This window comes from Ambystoma mexicanum, chromosome 12 (assembly GCF_040938575.1).
Source record: "Ambystoma mexicanum isolate Mex_15411 chromosome 12, UKY_AmexF1_1, whole genome shotgun sequence".
NCBI lineage: Eukaryota > Metazoa > Chordata > Amphibia > Caudata > Ambystomatidae > Ambystoma > Ambystoma mexicanum.
The window spans coordinates 795,766,221-795,780,434 of record NC_090936.1 but is presented as its reverse complement, the minus strand read 5'-3'; the positions used below and the strand labels follow the sequence as shown (position 1 = coordinate 795,780,434).

The 14,214-nt window shown below is 40.9% G+C and overlaps 1 protein-coding gene across 12 annotated transcripts in view; it reads right to left on the bottom strand.

Annotated features, from left to right (window-relative positions):
* The window catches only part of PTPRQ (protein tyrosine phosphatase receptor type Q), a 2,012,995-nt gene that overhangs the window by 657,721 nt on the left and 1,341,060 nt on the right, over window positions 1-14,214 (bottom strand). For 10 of the 12 annotated variants that reach the window (XM_069629300.1, XM_069629293.1, XM_069629292.1 and 7 more), the window contains 2 exons: window positions 13,737-14,015; window positions 11,848-12,141 (listed from right to left, as the gene is read on the bottom strand). In XM_069629300.1, coding sequence (XP_069485401.1) covers window positions 11,848-12,141; window positions 13,737-14,015 — 573 coding nt within the window. The remainder of the gene's footprint in view (window positions 1-11,847; window positions 12,142-13,736; window positions 14,016-14,214) is intronic. The other 2 variants (XM_069629298.1, XM_069629301.1) reach the window with 1 other exon arrangement.

Genomic DNA, 14,214 nt, shown 5'->3' with positions numbered 1-14,214 from the left:
GGCGCATTGGCAAGGATCTACAAGCATGGTTTGGCAAATGTGCCAGTGTTTTATTATTTGACAATTGTCATAATGTAGTTAAAAAAAATAGCGGTATAGCTTTAGTGACTGAGTGGTAGCCTGTGGCCATGGGCAGTGGCCAGATTGTCCTGGTCATGGAATAAGGACATGATGCGGACAATCTGGGTAATGGCCATGACCATAAGGGACAAAACATAGTCGTAAAGTGGCCATGTGCACCTGAGACTGGCTTTGTGGTAAAGTTATTCGAAATTAGGATAGATTGGAAAGGGAAGAAAAATGTGCTCGTGGTTATATGGTCATAGGGTTCTCTTTTTGCCTTATGCAGGCTGCCATGGAAAGCGAAGAGGAGCCCTGTATGGAACCCCTGCCTTCCCTTTCCATGGTGGCCATCTTGGAAAAGGATTTTCCTTCCTAAATCGGGACGCCACAGGCATCCCAGTGTAGGACAAAAAATCCTCTTTTTTAGTACCCCGGGTTCAGACTTTGGGAACCTAGACTGCTAATGGCCTTCATCCCCCATTTCAGGGGCTGGAATGGGGGGATAATGGTCCAGAGACCTCGTTATCCACCCTCGCTTCGCTTAGGCTGATAACTTGAGCTGCTGGGCCGGTATCCACCGTTGCAGTCCCTGGAACGGAGGATGAACGCCCCAATATTCCCATTGGCATAACACAAAATGCAAATGCAAATGTTGAAAATCTTATTGAGTCTATGTACTTTACGGACAAATATAATGTAGATGGAGTCTATGTGTTTTTTTTTTAGTTCTATTTTTTAACTGTGAAAGGTGATTCCTAAAGGAACATTTATTTTGATTTTGGATGGATTTCTTTTTGGCAGGAGAGTTTAGAACGAAAGGTGGGGAGGGAAATGAGGGAAGAGGCACTAAACACTAATATGGAGGGGCAGGTGGACAGGCGAAAATGTTGCGGGTGTGTTATTTTTAAGGTAGGGGGCAGTGTTTGTTATGCTCCTTGATTACAGCAGTGGTGGTGTCTCTTGGGGAGGAGGGATGGCCTTAGCTGATGCCATTTTAAGATAAATAGCAGTTTTGCTAAAAGTATGTACTGTGTACTAGATTGTTAATGGATGAGTAGGAATAGGTGTTGGAGCTGTGCAAGGGAACTTTGAAAGTTGAAAGTTCCTAGATCAGTATAAAATGCAGTTCCAAACTGTCTGCGAAGCACAGATCTTATTGTGAAGTGCGTACGGGTTCTCCGACACGTCATCATGTTGCGCGCCAGCATATGGTCATGTGGCACTCTCCGGAAGGTCTGCAATGAAGTCAGATGTTTGTAGACATTATCGTTAAGTTGCACTAATAAAAAACATATGAAATTTAGTAAAAAAACTGTATTAAAGGGACGTTATGGTTAAGTTGCGCTACTAAAAACCTATGAAATTCAGTAAAAAAACGTTGTTATAGGGACGTCATGGTTCCAAGTAAAACCGAAAAACCCCTGAAATTCGCCAGTTATGGTAAGCTAAGCAACCATAACTCGCGCCACCACCGTGCACTGCTAGACTAACACCCAGGACATCAAAGATGGCATCACAAATGTCATTGATGACATCACTGATGGCATCACATGTGCATTTAGTTTTCATGCACAACCTCCACAAGGGACTGGCATTATAATATTGGCAGAAAAGTATCAGAGATCATTGAAGAACTATCATATGCCAAATAGTTCATTAAGCAATGCATTGCTATAAATTCCATTGCATTACTGAGTTCTTTCAGTACATGAACAAACTCATAAAGAAACGTAGGCATTGTCTGCAGCATGCGCTATAGAGGTGCAATATTCGAAATCTTCCCATGTTGGATAATTAATTGATAAATGCTTCCATTACAGAATTTTGCATACTGTGAAACATAAGTATCTACGAATGCTTCCCTTACTGCATAATTGTACTATTACACACAAAACATAAAGAGACCACAATGCATACAAATAGAACCATATACAGAGAACGTAAAGTAAGCAAAAAAAACTGCAGTATTACCAGAAAGTGTTCATAACTGAACTAATTAACTTCATGCACAGAAAATATTCTTGTGTTTCAGGATTCCTTCTTCTCCTGTGTATATGTATCATATGATGTAACTGTACCCTAAGGAAAGTATTGTAAGAACATATGAGAAGGGTAAGGTCTACAAACATAGTACTTTTTACTTTTTTAATTCCTAACTGACAGTGAAGAAAGCCACCTGGTTTAGATACGTCAGTGAACAAAAAGAGGGAGCTAGACATGTGATGTCATCATTGATGTCATCAATGACATTAGTGATGTCATCTTTGATGTCCGGGGTGTTAGTCTTAGCAGTGCACAGTGGTGGCACGAGTTATGGTTGCTTATTTTACCATAACTAGCGAATTTCAGAGGTTTTTCAGTTTTACTTGGAACCATAACGTTCCTTTAACAAAGTTTTTTTTTTATTGAATATCATATATTGGTCTTTTGAGCCTAGGTGAGGCAGGAGTTCAGTTCATGGGCCTCATTACAACTCAGGCGTTAAGGGTTAACGCCACCGTTAACCCTTAACGCCTGATTCTGATTTTAACGCCTGCTTTTAGCAGGCGTTAAAATCCATGGCGCTAACCTGCCATGGTGCTAATTACGCCGCCGTAATTTACGGCGGCGTAATTAGCGCCTTCCCCACTCCCATTATGCCCTATGGGGCAAAAATGGGAATGGGGAAGGGAAAATGGGAAATGGGGATTTACCGCCCCACTCACCTTGGAATGGGGCGGTAAATCTGCCATCCACCATGGTGTAAACGGAGTTTACACCATGGTGGTAAAGTTGGTGCACTTAGCACCAAGGTTGTAATGAGGCCATGTGTTTAGAACATGATGAAGCCTGAATATTAGGTGTGCAGTAACTCGTAATAGGCCAGTGGCATACATAAAATGTGGAGATTACTAATGCAATGATCTATTAGGCCTATTGAGAGTGCAGGCGAGCAAGGGAACGATACACCTCAGTGTTCTGTGAAGAATGCAGATACTTTGAATAAAGCATTCACTTGATCTTTTTGGGTACATTTGAATGAAGGTGAACCTAGGGTGCTTTACGTGTTTGAAGGAAGGGGTCGCAATATTACCTCAGTGGACTAGTTGCGGTGCTCAGCTAGACAGACCTCACAGGCATGCAATGGCAACGATTTCAAAACTCTGCGGCAAAAAAACCAACTATTGCAGCATAACTTTGAATAACATTTTCAGACAAGTATACTGAAATACATTTATGATACATTGCAAATAAACCCCAAGATTTCAAGCACTGGTGTGCGATTTGTTTGAAACACGTTGTTAAAGGATGACTCATGCACTAAAATAATAAATGCACCATGAGAACTTTGGTCTTGTGTACAACAGATTTTCAAAATGCACAATGAGTGCTAGATGGGCTAAACGCTGAATGCTGCACTTCTTTAGCTGCATTTCTGAAATCATGCAAGACATTTGACAATTGCATTTTTTGTGAGACTAGAACTACAGGGTCTGGATAGAAAAGATGCATTGCCATAGAGCAGGGTCTTGGTTTTGACATGGTGACGTGGTTAGGTGATTGAGAAACTATCGTTTGAGGAGAAGAATGATTTGGAAAGATTTAAGCCTGTTTTGATTACATCAAATACTCAAACTGGGATTTAAACTTAAACTGATCTTTCATTGTTAACTGGAATAGGGTAAGTGTGCCACCTGGTGGCCTCATCTTCTTCCCCCTTGCTTTCCCTTTTTTTTTCCCCTCCCATTCATGTATGCTTTACCCGACCTTAGGTGCACGAGGGCTACGCATTTGTGCTCATGCCATTTGTTGGTGCCATTAAGGCTAATCTCTAATACGTTTGTATCCCTCGACCACTGCTTTGCCCGTACAGACAGTATCCAATCTAAATTATTGCAATGACACCCTCATGCTTAAGTAAAAGTCCTTTCTCAAAATGTAAACAGATAACTAGGTAAATAATGAAATACATGGACTTGCTTTTAGTCTATGCATTTGGGATTGGATGATTTAATATTTCACCAGGAATGATAAATGCTTTTACATGGTTATGTAATTTGTTGGCGTGGAATGGATGCTGTTAGATTAACAAAATGCCTGCAGTGGTACCCAGGACCTCACTGCAATAAAGCACTCCTGCAGGTGTGTGCCAGCCACTTTGTGTGGGAGCCCGAGAACATGGAAAAATCTTATTTTGAGTACCTGGATTGGAACATTGTGAAAGTCAAGACAGCCAAGATTCCCATGTTTATGCCATCAAACAGCTGTGAGCTGTGATTTGTGGCGTTCGAGCCAACAGGACCCCCCGGAGCTGCCTATGGCTCTCAACTGACCTTCAAGCCACTGTTTTGCATTCTCGAACCAGTTCACTGTCGCACAGCACCAGCTGAGTGCATCTTTGCCTCGGCTTGGACTCGAAGCTTATTGTTGCACTCACCACCTTTGAACTGCTTTTGAACAGCCAGCATCTTCGTTGCCGATTTTCATGCACAGTCGACCAGCCACTGGGGGCCAATCAAATCACGACCTTCAAATGCTGCACCCGACTCAAACTGCGCATCCAATCACCAGCATCTTTGCCATCGCAATGACTCTCCAACCAACCATGATGGCCCTAATGATATGTACTTGCTGAACGCCGCTTCAAAACACTTCCCGAACCATTAGCATATTTGCTGCCGATATTCATTGCCAGCAGAACCAACCCTTGTGGCCTCATCCAACTGTGACCCTCAAATGACGCATTGGACCACTCACCTTGAACTATGTATCCAGTCATCACTGTTTTCACCATCTAATGCATATTAAACTGACTCTGGTGGCTCTCACGATCAGTACATTTTCGAACCGTACTGAACTTCAGCTCGATCCAGCATGGCACCTAAGCCTGGTCTGTAACAACACGACAGCTGGATCTGAGCCCGATTCAAACAACATGAACAGTACTGAAGAGCCTGGTTCGATGCTGTTCAACCACCTTCAAACCACTCTTTGAACCACTAGCGATCTTCAAACGCTGCACTGGACCACTTGATTCGAACTGCACATCCAGTCACCAGCATCTTTGCCACCGAACCACCTGTTAAACTGACCCCGGTGGCCCTCACAATCCGAAATTTTCTGAAATCTGCTTCAAAATGCTTATTGAACCATTAGCATGTTTGCTGCTGAACTTCATTGCCAGTCAAACCGACCCCGGTGGCCCATACAATCTGTACTTCTTTGATCCGCAATGAGCTTCGGCTCGACCCAGCATGACACCTACTCCCATCTGGAACAATGCGACCGCTGCATTCAAGCCTGATTTGAACCGCACAAACAGTACTGAATAGCCTGGTTCAATGCTGATGAACCGCCAAGAACAGTGAAAAGTAATATTGACTGATAACTGCCACCTTGGTCCTTTGCTGGGCCCTGGAGACTGGCTAGGTCACCTGTAATCCCTTTTGCACAGAACAACATATCCTTTTTAAGAGCATTGTGGTTTTTACGTGCCTTTCACCCCTGATTTACTACCCAGAGGGCTTCATCTTGCTTTCTTTGCCTATTCTGTGTTTTTCCCCAGTTGTGGGTTTTGTATTTTTTATTATTGCAGATGGTGTGCTTATTTAAAGTAGATATATGTTTTATAGAACCTTGTTTGAACATTCCCTTTATTTTGGACTGTCATACTTTGCTGTTTGGGTTGCAACTGGGTCCCATTCACGCAGCTCTTGAGAGTATAGCTTCCCCTCGGCCCACATTACCACAAAAGGCAAAGGAGGTGTATCTCTTAACGGTGCCTGTTTTACCTTTATTATTGAGATGGCTCTTGTTTAGTAGAAGTGTGAGGGCTTCGTAGGTGCTTTAGGGGCAGAAGTCAATTTGTCACATTTAACTGTTTGCCAAAATACAAGCATTGGAGCAGGTGACACAGAATGTCACAGATATGATCAATGTGCTTCTCCTGGAATGCTCTCAACCCACCCAATAAAAAAACTTCTCTGTTTTGTTCTGCATGTCATGGGACCAATTCAGAAAGAATTGATAAGTAGTCCCTCTGATTTACTATATGCTTGTCCTTTACTAATCATGTAATTATGTATACCTGTAAATTGTAAATTGTATATTACTGCATCTATCGCAACTGTATCAACTCATGTACACACTGTAAATTACTGTACAGCACTGTAACCAAGCTGAGAATAACCTTGCTGCTCCTGCGCCCTCATACCTTCGGGTCTGGCGCGCAATATAAATGAATAAACAAACAAATAAACAAACAAACACATGTGAAAATAGGACTAACTCAGGCCTTATCCTTGCTAATTTCAGGAACAAGAACTAACTGAGCAGTAAGTTAGAGTTACTACCGGTAACTTCTTTGAAAATCAAATAGGCTCTGTTTGGGAATAACTCAGTTACTCCTGATAGCTTCTTTGTGATTAAGCTCCTATATGAGTAGATGTAATATTTTGAGAATTTTGCTTACACTGGCCAATGTATTTGTATTTATTTTAAATTAATTGAGCGTTATACGCCAAAGCGCCATAACAGTAGAATAAAATAGTAATTAAAATTCAAGGATCAACTAAAGAAGATGTGTTTTAAGAGCAGAGTGAAAGAGTGAATAAGAAGACAGCGCAGAGAAAGAGGAAGAGCGTCCCAATGTAATGGAGCAAGTAAGCAAAAGGAATGAAACCGAGACAGAGCACATCGGGGACGCGGGACAGTTAAAAGAAAAAGAGCTTGAGAATGAAGCAAGCGTGAAGTACTATAGAAAGAAACCAATGAGGAAAGATAAGGATGGGCCAAACCATGAAGAGATTTAAAGACCATACAAGGAAAATTACATTTAAGACGACGATGGAAAGACAGCCATCCAAGAGACAATAGTGATGAGGAAATAGGATCATGAGGTGAAAGAGAACACAGAAGCCGAATAGCAGAGTTAAAAATAGAATTAAGTGGGGCTAAGTGCAAGATTGGCAGACCAAAAACAATGCAAGACCAGTAAAATAAGCTAGAAAAAATAAGAGATGAGATCAAACGTTTAGCCATATTAAAAATAAGAACTGGCCTAGCCTTACAAATATTAAAGAGATGATACCGACACGAGCGTGGAAGCAAAGAGATGTGGCAATAAAAGAAAGATCATAGTCAAGATATTGCGCCATATTACCGGTAGAGGTAGAAATAAGAAGCAAAGGAGGGCTGAAGAGAAATAGAAGTGGGAGGAGAAGGAATAGAAGTAGTAGGAAAAAACAGACCTTCCGTTTTAGCAGATTGGAATCTGATAGCGATAATCCATGATATAACAGCTGAAGGCAAAATGACAAGGTATCTCCGATTACCGAAGTGAAAAAAGAAAAAGCAAGGAAAGGTTGGGTGTCATTGACATAGAAGTGGTGAGACATGCTAAACAATGAAATAATACAAGCCAAAGGAGAAGTGTATAGAGAAAAGAGGAAAGGACCCAAGACTGAACCCTGAAAAACCGCGTGAAGAAGAGAAACAGAAGCAGAAGACTTACCTGCCCAAGAGACAGAGTAAGTATAATTAGAAAGGTATGAGCGGAACCAAGAAAAAAACGATCCATCAAATTCAAAGGATGAAAGAGAAGAAAGAATTAGAGTGATCAACGGTATCGAAAGCAGCAGATAAGTCAAATAAGATTAAGACAGAGGAATGTTTTGAATATTGTGCCGAAAGTAAGGAATTATAAACAGAAAGAAGAGCAAATTGGATTGAAAATGATGAATAATAGAATTCTCAGACACAAAAAAGAAACCTGAGCATAGATCAGACGATCAAGAAGCTTAGAAAGATAAGGAAGAAGAGATATAGGTCTAAAATGTCCCTGGCAGACACATAATTTAGTTTCAGTAAAGATGATTGCAATTTGCTTCCATGTGATTGGCCGTAGGGATGGAGCCATTGACGTAACTGATGTCAACAAAATCAACTCTACAGAAACCAAAACATGAAAACTAAGTAGAACCAAAATATAGTGCTGGGCTAACTAATATCCCCAGTCCCGGGAGGATATCTCAGCGGCAATGTGCTCGCCTTGGAAGCAAGACGACACGGAGCAACACAGGTTCGAATCCTGGGTCCGCGCTTAGAAACCTCTGGGTATTAAGCGCGTTATAAATAACATATCATATCATATCAATATTACAAAAGTGTTTACACACTCTTGGGAAACTAGACTTCCAGTGGCAGATAATGTAAATATGGATAAGTGCCACAATATTGAAGAGGTAGAAACCACAATGGGCTGGTATGTGTGTACTATATCATCATGTTGAATATGGATTCCCAAGGATGCCATTATCAAATAAAAAAGAAACTCTGAACTTGTATGCTCCAACGGTTATGTCATGGCAGTGGAATAAGGTTGCCATACTATGCTACAGTAACATTACAGCAGGGGTACCGATCATATTATCTGCCTCCTCAGATCTCCACAAACACAAAGCAAAGGAGACAATGGGCCTCATTATAACTGTGCGGTAACAACAAATGGTGCCCGTAAGCCTACTGGCACTGTTGTTAACGGACCAGCAAGTACAACGGCACAGTACAACTCTGCGGGTGGTGGCACCTGCTCGCTGAGTTCTCACGGGAGCACCGGGACCATTATTAACGGTGCTGGTGCTCCTGTGTCCCCATTTCTCCAAGCATTCACCTGCTGAAACCAGGAGACTTTACAGTGAAAGGTCTGCTGTTCGTCCCCCCAAAATAAGCAAGAACATGTCAGAAGAGAGAGGATGGAACGTTGAATGAATTGGGGAGGATGTTAGTATGCCAGACTATTTTGTTTTTGGGAGAGAGGGGTAAATGAGGAAGTTCAGGGTGGGTGGCACCCGGTCGAATGCTCTTTTGGTTTTTTTGAAGGGTGGACAAATGGAGGCTGGTAAGGATAGTGACATGAGGGAATCTTTGGCATTCAGGATATGAGTGGGAGGATGGGAAAGTGGAAAAACAACCAGTACATTTATCCATATATTTGTGTAGGATAATTCCTTAAGACGAGAAGACTGAGGAGGTGGGGATGGGGATAGGCTATATATGTATACCTATTGATATCTGGGAGATGAATAGTTGGGATCTTATGAGAAGCTTTAGCTGGAACAATGCTCCTTTTATCAATGTGCCTTTGTGGAAGAATATGTTGAGACAACTGTTGAGTGCAACTTCTAGTTCATTTACCAATTGAGCAAAGTATACTGGCATTTGAAGGATAGGGGTGATTGGACAGTGGGTGGGGAAAGGGTTGATCGTGAGATATGTGGTTGGAGACTAGCAGGATCACCTGGATATTAAGCCACAACAGCTCATCCAACCAATTATTTGGTGTGGTAAAGACATTTGGTATTACTGAAAAATGTTTCAGTACCTGTTAGGAAATTTCCAGGATTCATTTAGTGTTTTCCACTAATGGACATGCTGAACCAGTCAATTGTGGGGTACGCCTCCTGAGTGGCAGCCTGCAGTATTCCTAAGAGCATTATCTGTATTACAGCGTGTAACGCAACTGATATATTTAGGAGGAAAAGCATGGCAATGGAATTATCATATGCCAGAGCAAGACTGTTGCCCAAGAACTGTGTGGGTCTGATGAGTGACAGGTGTTGAATGTAGGAGAAAGGTCCAAAGGAAAGTTTGATAGAACTAAGGTCATCATTCAACTTTGTCAGTCTAATAGAAGAAACATTCACAAAGATGAGTGCTTCAAATTCATACATTTCTGGTTACAAATCCATTGCATCAAATTCCTGACTCTGTCTCCTCACTAACATCGTAATCCACTCAACTGCAAATTGCAGTGGGATGTTGACACGGAAATTGTTCAAACGTGAAAGACTAAATAGGGCATAGAGCCTCCTCTAAAGGCTGTATTGACAAAGATGCATTCATGTTCAAACACACATATTTTAAACAGTGCAAAAACGTGTATCCCAGAATAGTTTCTTAGAGTGTATTTAAAATCATGACAACATAGGCACTTTGGGTTGTGCTGCTTAATCTCCCATGGAATAGTCCAGCAGACCCCTTTAACAGCCATGTGGGGAGTTCAATTAGACCCGCGACACTGAAGTCTACATCTCATAAACGTTCCTGGCATTGATTTGTGAGCTTGAAACTTTAAATGGGCCAATCAGAAAACAAACTTTTATAAGGAAGTTTAAAGCGCTATATGAAAGAAAAACACTTTACTAACTGTTCCTTCATGGGTTTTGCACAACTGCTGTAAAGACTCTTGTAGGGTGAGTCCACAACTCGTGGGAGTGTATGTGATAAGGTGAGATACAGAAGGTGTGAGTTTTTTGATAGATGGACACTTTTTTACCATTCTTTATTTTGTGTGTGCTTCATTTGTAGGGTTCATTGTTAGTTTCATTCCTTCCCAATTCTCCTTTGTCCATCCTTTAGTTTTCCCTTTGTTGACTTCTTTACCTGTTAATTCTTGAGAGATGTTTGATCCACTGCTTCGAAGTGTTAGAGGAGGTTTATGTGGTAAGGAGTGGGTGTTGAGAAGGCTGGTGCTCTGGCAGCATAGCATCTTGCATGTGTGAGATGTAGTCATGACAGGCCAACTAAAAAGGGTATGGTAGTCCTGGAGTTCATGCCTAATAACAAGATGGAGTCTATTCCATATATGTCAAAGGCAGGCACTCAATATCATGTTTTGCTCCTAGAGGGGTAAACAGGTGTTACTGTTCTCCAGAGATTTCTGAAGAATTAAAAGTCTCGGACTACTCTAACTCTACCATAATTCGAAACTAATTTTAAATAAAGAGCCCTAGCCTAATTCTAATTCTTATCTACCTACTCCAGTTGTGATCTAACCCAATGCTAGAGTAATGTCCTCACTTATACTGAACACTGTGGGCATGCTCCTTCCTCCTCCAATGCTTAACCTACACGAATCCTGAATTTCAGAATTGAGAACTTCATGTTGGCAGAAAGGTCAACCTCGCTCTAACATCTAATGTTCATTCCTCAAAGAAAGTTTGAAAACGTCGCACCTTGTGAAATTCAGGGGATTGCAAGTTTTGCTTTAACCTGCTAGATAAGATGTAATAGTATTGATTTGCTAGTGTGTGATTCATAAAGGCGAATCTTCATGAGCAAATGGCTTTGTGTAAACAGTTTCCCTCACTGCTGTAATGCAGCGCATCCGTAGAATGTGATCATGGGTGTGTAGGGGTAAGGTATCGCCACAAATAAAATTGTACTCCTATTTCACTGTGGGCATTGGTTCCATCAGCAAAAGTTCATGTGCTCATTCACCTGCAATTTTGATCCAGTAAAGTGTTTGTTTTAACTTTCATTTCCTCCCCATCAACATAAAAAAGTACCAGATTCTGGTGACTGAAGAAAGTTGAGCGAGACTGGCCTTGCTTTGCATTTCAATAAATGGTTTACGTACATGTGTTTTTACATGTGTACATATGTTATTGAGCAACTGCTTACGGAATAACCATAGATGTTAAAAAATTATTACTAATAAGTAACATTAATAATAATTCCACACTTTTGGGATCATCATTCTTCGAGTAGCAACAACCTAGGCTCTACTCTTTTCATATGGTTCAGTGTCTAGGGAGCACCTTGTCATTGAACGTTGAATTCTTCAGCATTTACAATAATACTCTTATGATAATATCACGTTATAAAAAGAAGATATTCATGAGACATTTAAATATATGTGCATTAGAAAAGCGACTTTGAACGGTAGCAAAATCGTTAGTTCCAAGTAGAAGGCGCCGTCCAATTTTCAGTCATCTGATGCACAACAATGATGCCTGTACTCACCATCTTCCTGAGTCCGAATGAACAATTCTAGGGTGTAGCTTTCAGCATATCCCTTCTGGGTGCCAGGAGTGATCTCCAAGATGTAGTCACTGTACTTTTTCAGTCCCTCAATTAATTTGCTGTTTTCATGAGTGACAAACATCAAGGGACTAGGGTCAACACGAGGAGTGGTCAAACTCAGCAAGACTCTGTAAATGACTAGGCCATTGGGTTTGGTGGGTGGGTACCAGCTTACATTTACAGTCGTTGAAGAAATATTCTGATAGGCAAGGTTCTCAACAGGTCCATCTGGAACTGCAGGACACAAGAAACACAAGCATTAGCACATCACCCAGTATGGTTCAACTTTAGATGACTTCCTCCATTTACGATGTGCAAATGTGATGTCTATGTAAATTACCTTCAATTATGGATTTACACATTAGACCTCAAATAAGTTCCCTAAAAGAATGCCTATTATTGCCAGTTTCATTAAAATGTAAATAATCATGATCAAGATCTTCGTAAAGCGTTTTTCAGAAACAAGATCCATATTTGTTGGACATGTTTTTAATTATTGAAAAGACACCAGTTTGAGACAAAATTTGGGAAAATACGGCATATGTAAAGTAAGACATTTCTTTTGGATAATGTTACTATCAAAACGTATCTAAGCAATATGACCTTGCCAGGGAAGACTTGTTTCAAACTAACCCAACACTGAGGGCACTTCAAAACAAAAGCAGAGGAATAGATCCGACCATGCAGTCATAGGTCTCGCTGTCTTGACAGTGAAACAGCTTCTGAATTCTCATCATGATGAGGGCTGATTATGCTCTCAGAGTGAGGGGCTTTTCAGTGTAAGAATGCGATGTAAGGGGGTTGGGTGCTTTCCCCTCAGGGTGAGAGGTTTGGTGTCAGGACCTGCCGTGTGGTCTCAGGATTTGTGTGCTGCCGCTCTTGAAGAAGATCCAATGGTCTCTAATTGAAGAGTCATGGCGTGCTGGGTTGTCTCAGGATGGAATGTCAACATCTACATTTATGTCTACAACATGTTATGTGGTTTATGCATGCACCTGAAACACTGCTGCATACATCATATAGTTGAATGCAGCCACCACGCTGACATCATGATAGCATAACAGAGGGCTCCACATAAATGGGGACATTTGAATTTAAAGCAAACTATCATGTACTGCCCTCAAAATATGATTTCAGGAACACATTTGCTACAATCGAGCCCATGAGCATTGCATTGTGCATATATCGAATATCACCTAATGTAGGAGCATGTATTCATGTGTTGTGTATCCATCCTATAACTTATTTTATTCATTTGTTCCATGAAGTCATTTAGTCACTGCAGTTGTTTTTCACTAAGGATGCCTAACATTGTTTGCTTTCATTGTCAGGCGGATGCCTTTAGCTTAATCCCTGAATCCTATTTGTTGAGCAAAAGACATCTACAGTGTGGTTTCTAAACATCCATGAGTGGTTACAAGAAATAACACATTGCTGTTGCATCTTTGTCAACTGCACCAACCTACACTCCAGTGCCAAGAGGGTGAAGGAATGATGAAAACATCAAATGAGATGAGTGTGCATTATCTGATCAATGCTTATACAAATTGAATATGCATGGAAATACAGATATATTCCAAAATGTACCCTTACTTTATATCTTGCACATGCTGTATTTCTCTATCTCTAATGTACTGCTGGTTACGTCTAATGAATGTCTTAATTATTGGCTACTCAATATTTCAAAAAGGAAATATTGACGTTGGGTTTAGGTAATGTTGATATGTACATGTCTCATAGAAAAATATCACATAAATATGTTATATAGATATACAGAAAGAAAAAAGAATTCAGTTATGATTGAAGTTTAGGGAAGTCACCATACTTACTGGATTCTTCTGTCGCAACTGTGGCCCAAATTGCAGGTCCTTTACCCACAACGGTCTTGGCAACTATACTTATCTGATACTTGGTAAAGGGTTCAAGGCCCAGAAGATTAAATGAAGTGAAAGAAAGTCCAGGAAGAATCTGCAAAGACTGATTACTATCGAAGGTAAGTTCATATCTGGTCAGGTGACCATTAGGCTTTAGAGGTGGGAGCCAGGAGAGAAGGATGCTTTGAGATGTTCTGGACAGGACAGTCAGGTTTCGAACAGAGTCACCTGGAACTATAACAGCAAGGACAGACCTTAGAACAGAAGTCAAGGACACATTTGCAAAATCTTACTACGCTCTGTCGTGACATTTTCTTTTCTTAGTTTCTCAATAATCACAAAACAGTTTGTTTATATTGAAAGTGTCAATGTTAACGCCATAGTTACAAACTTGTCATCCCCCCACCTCATTCATAAATATGGAAATTATGTC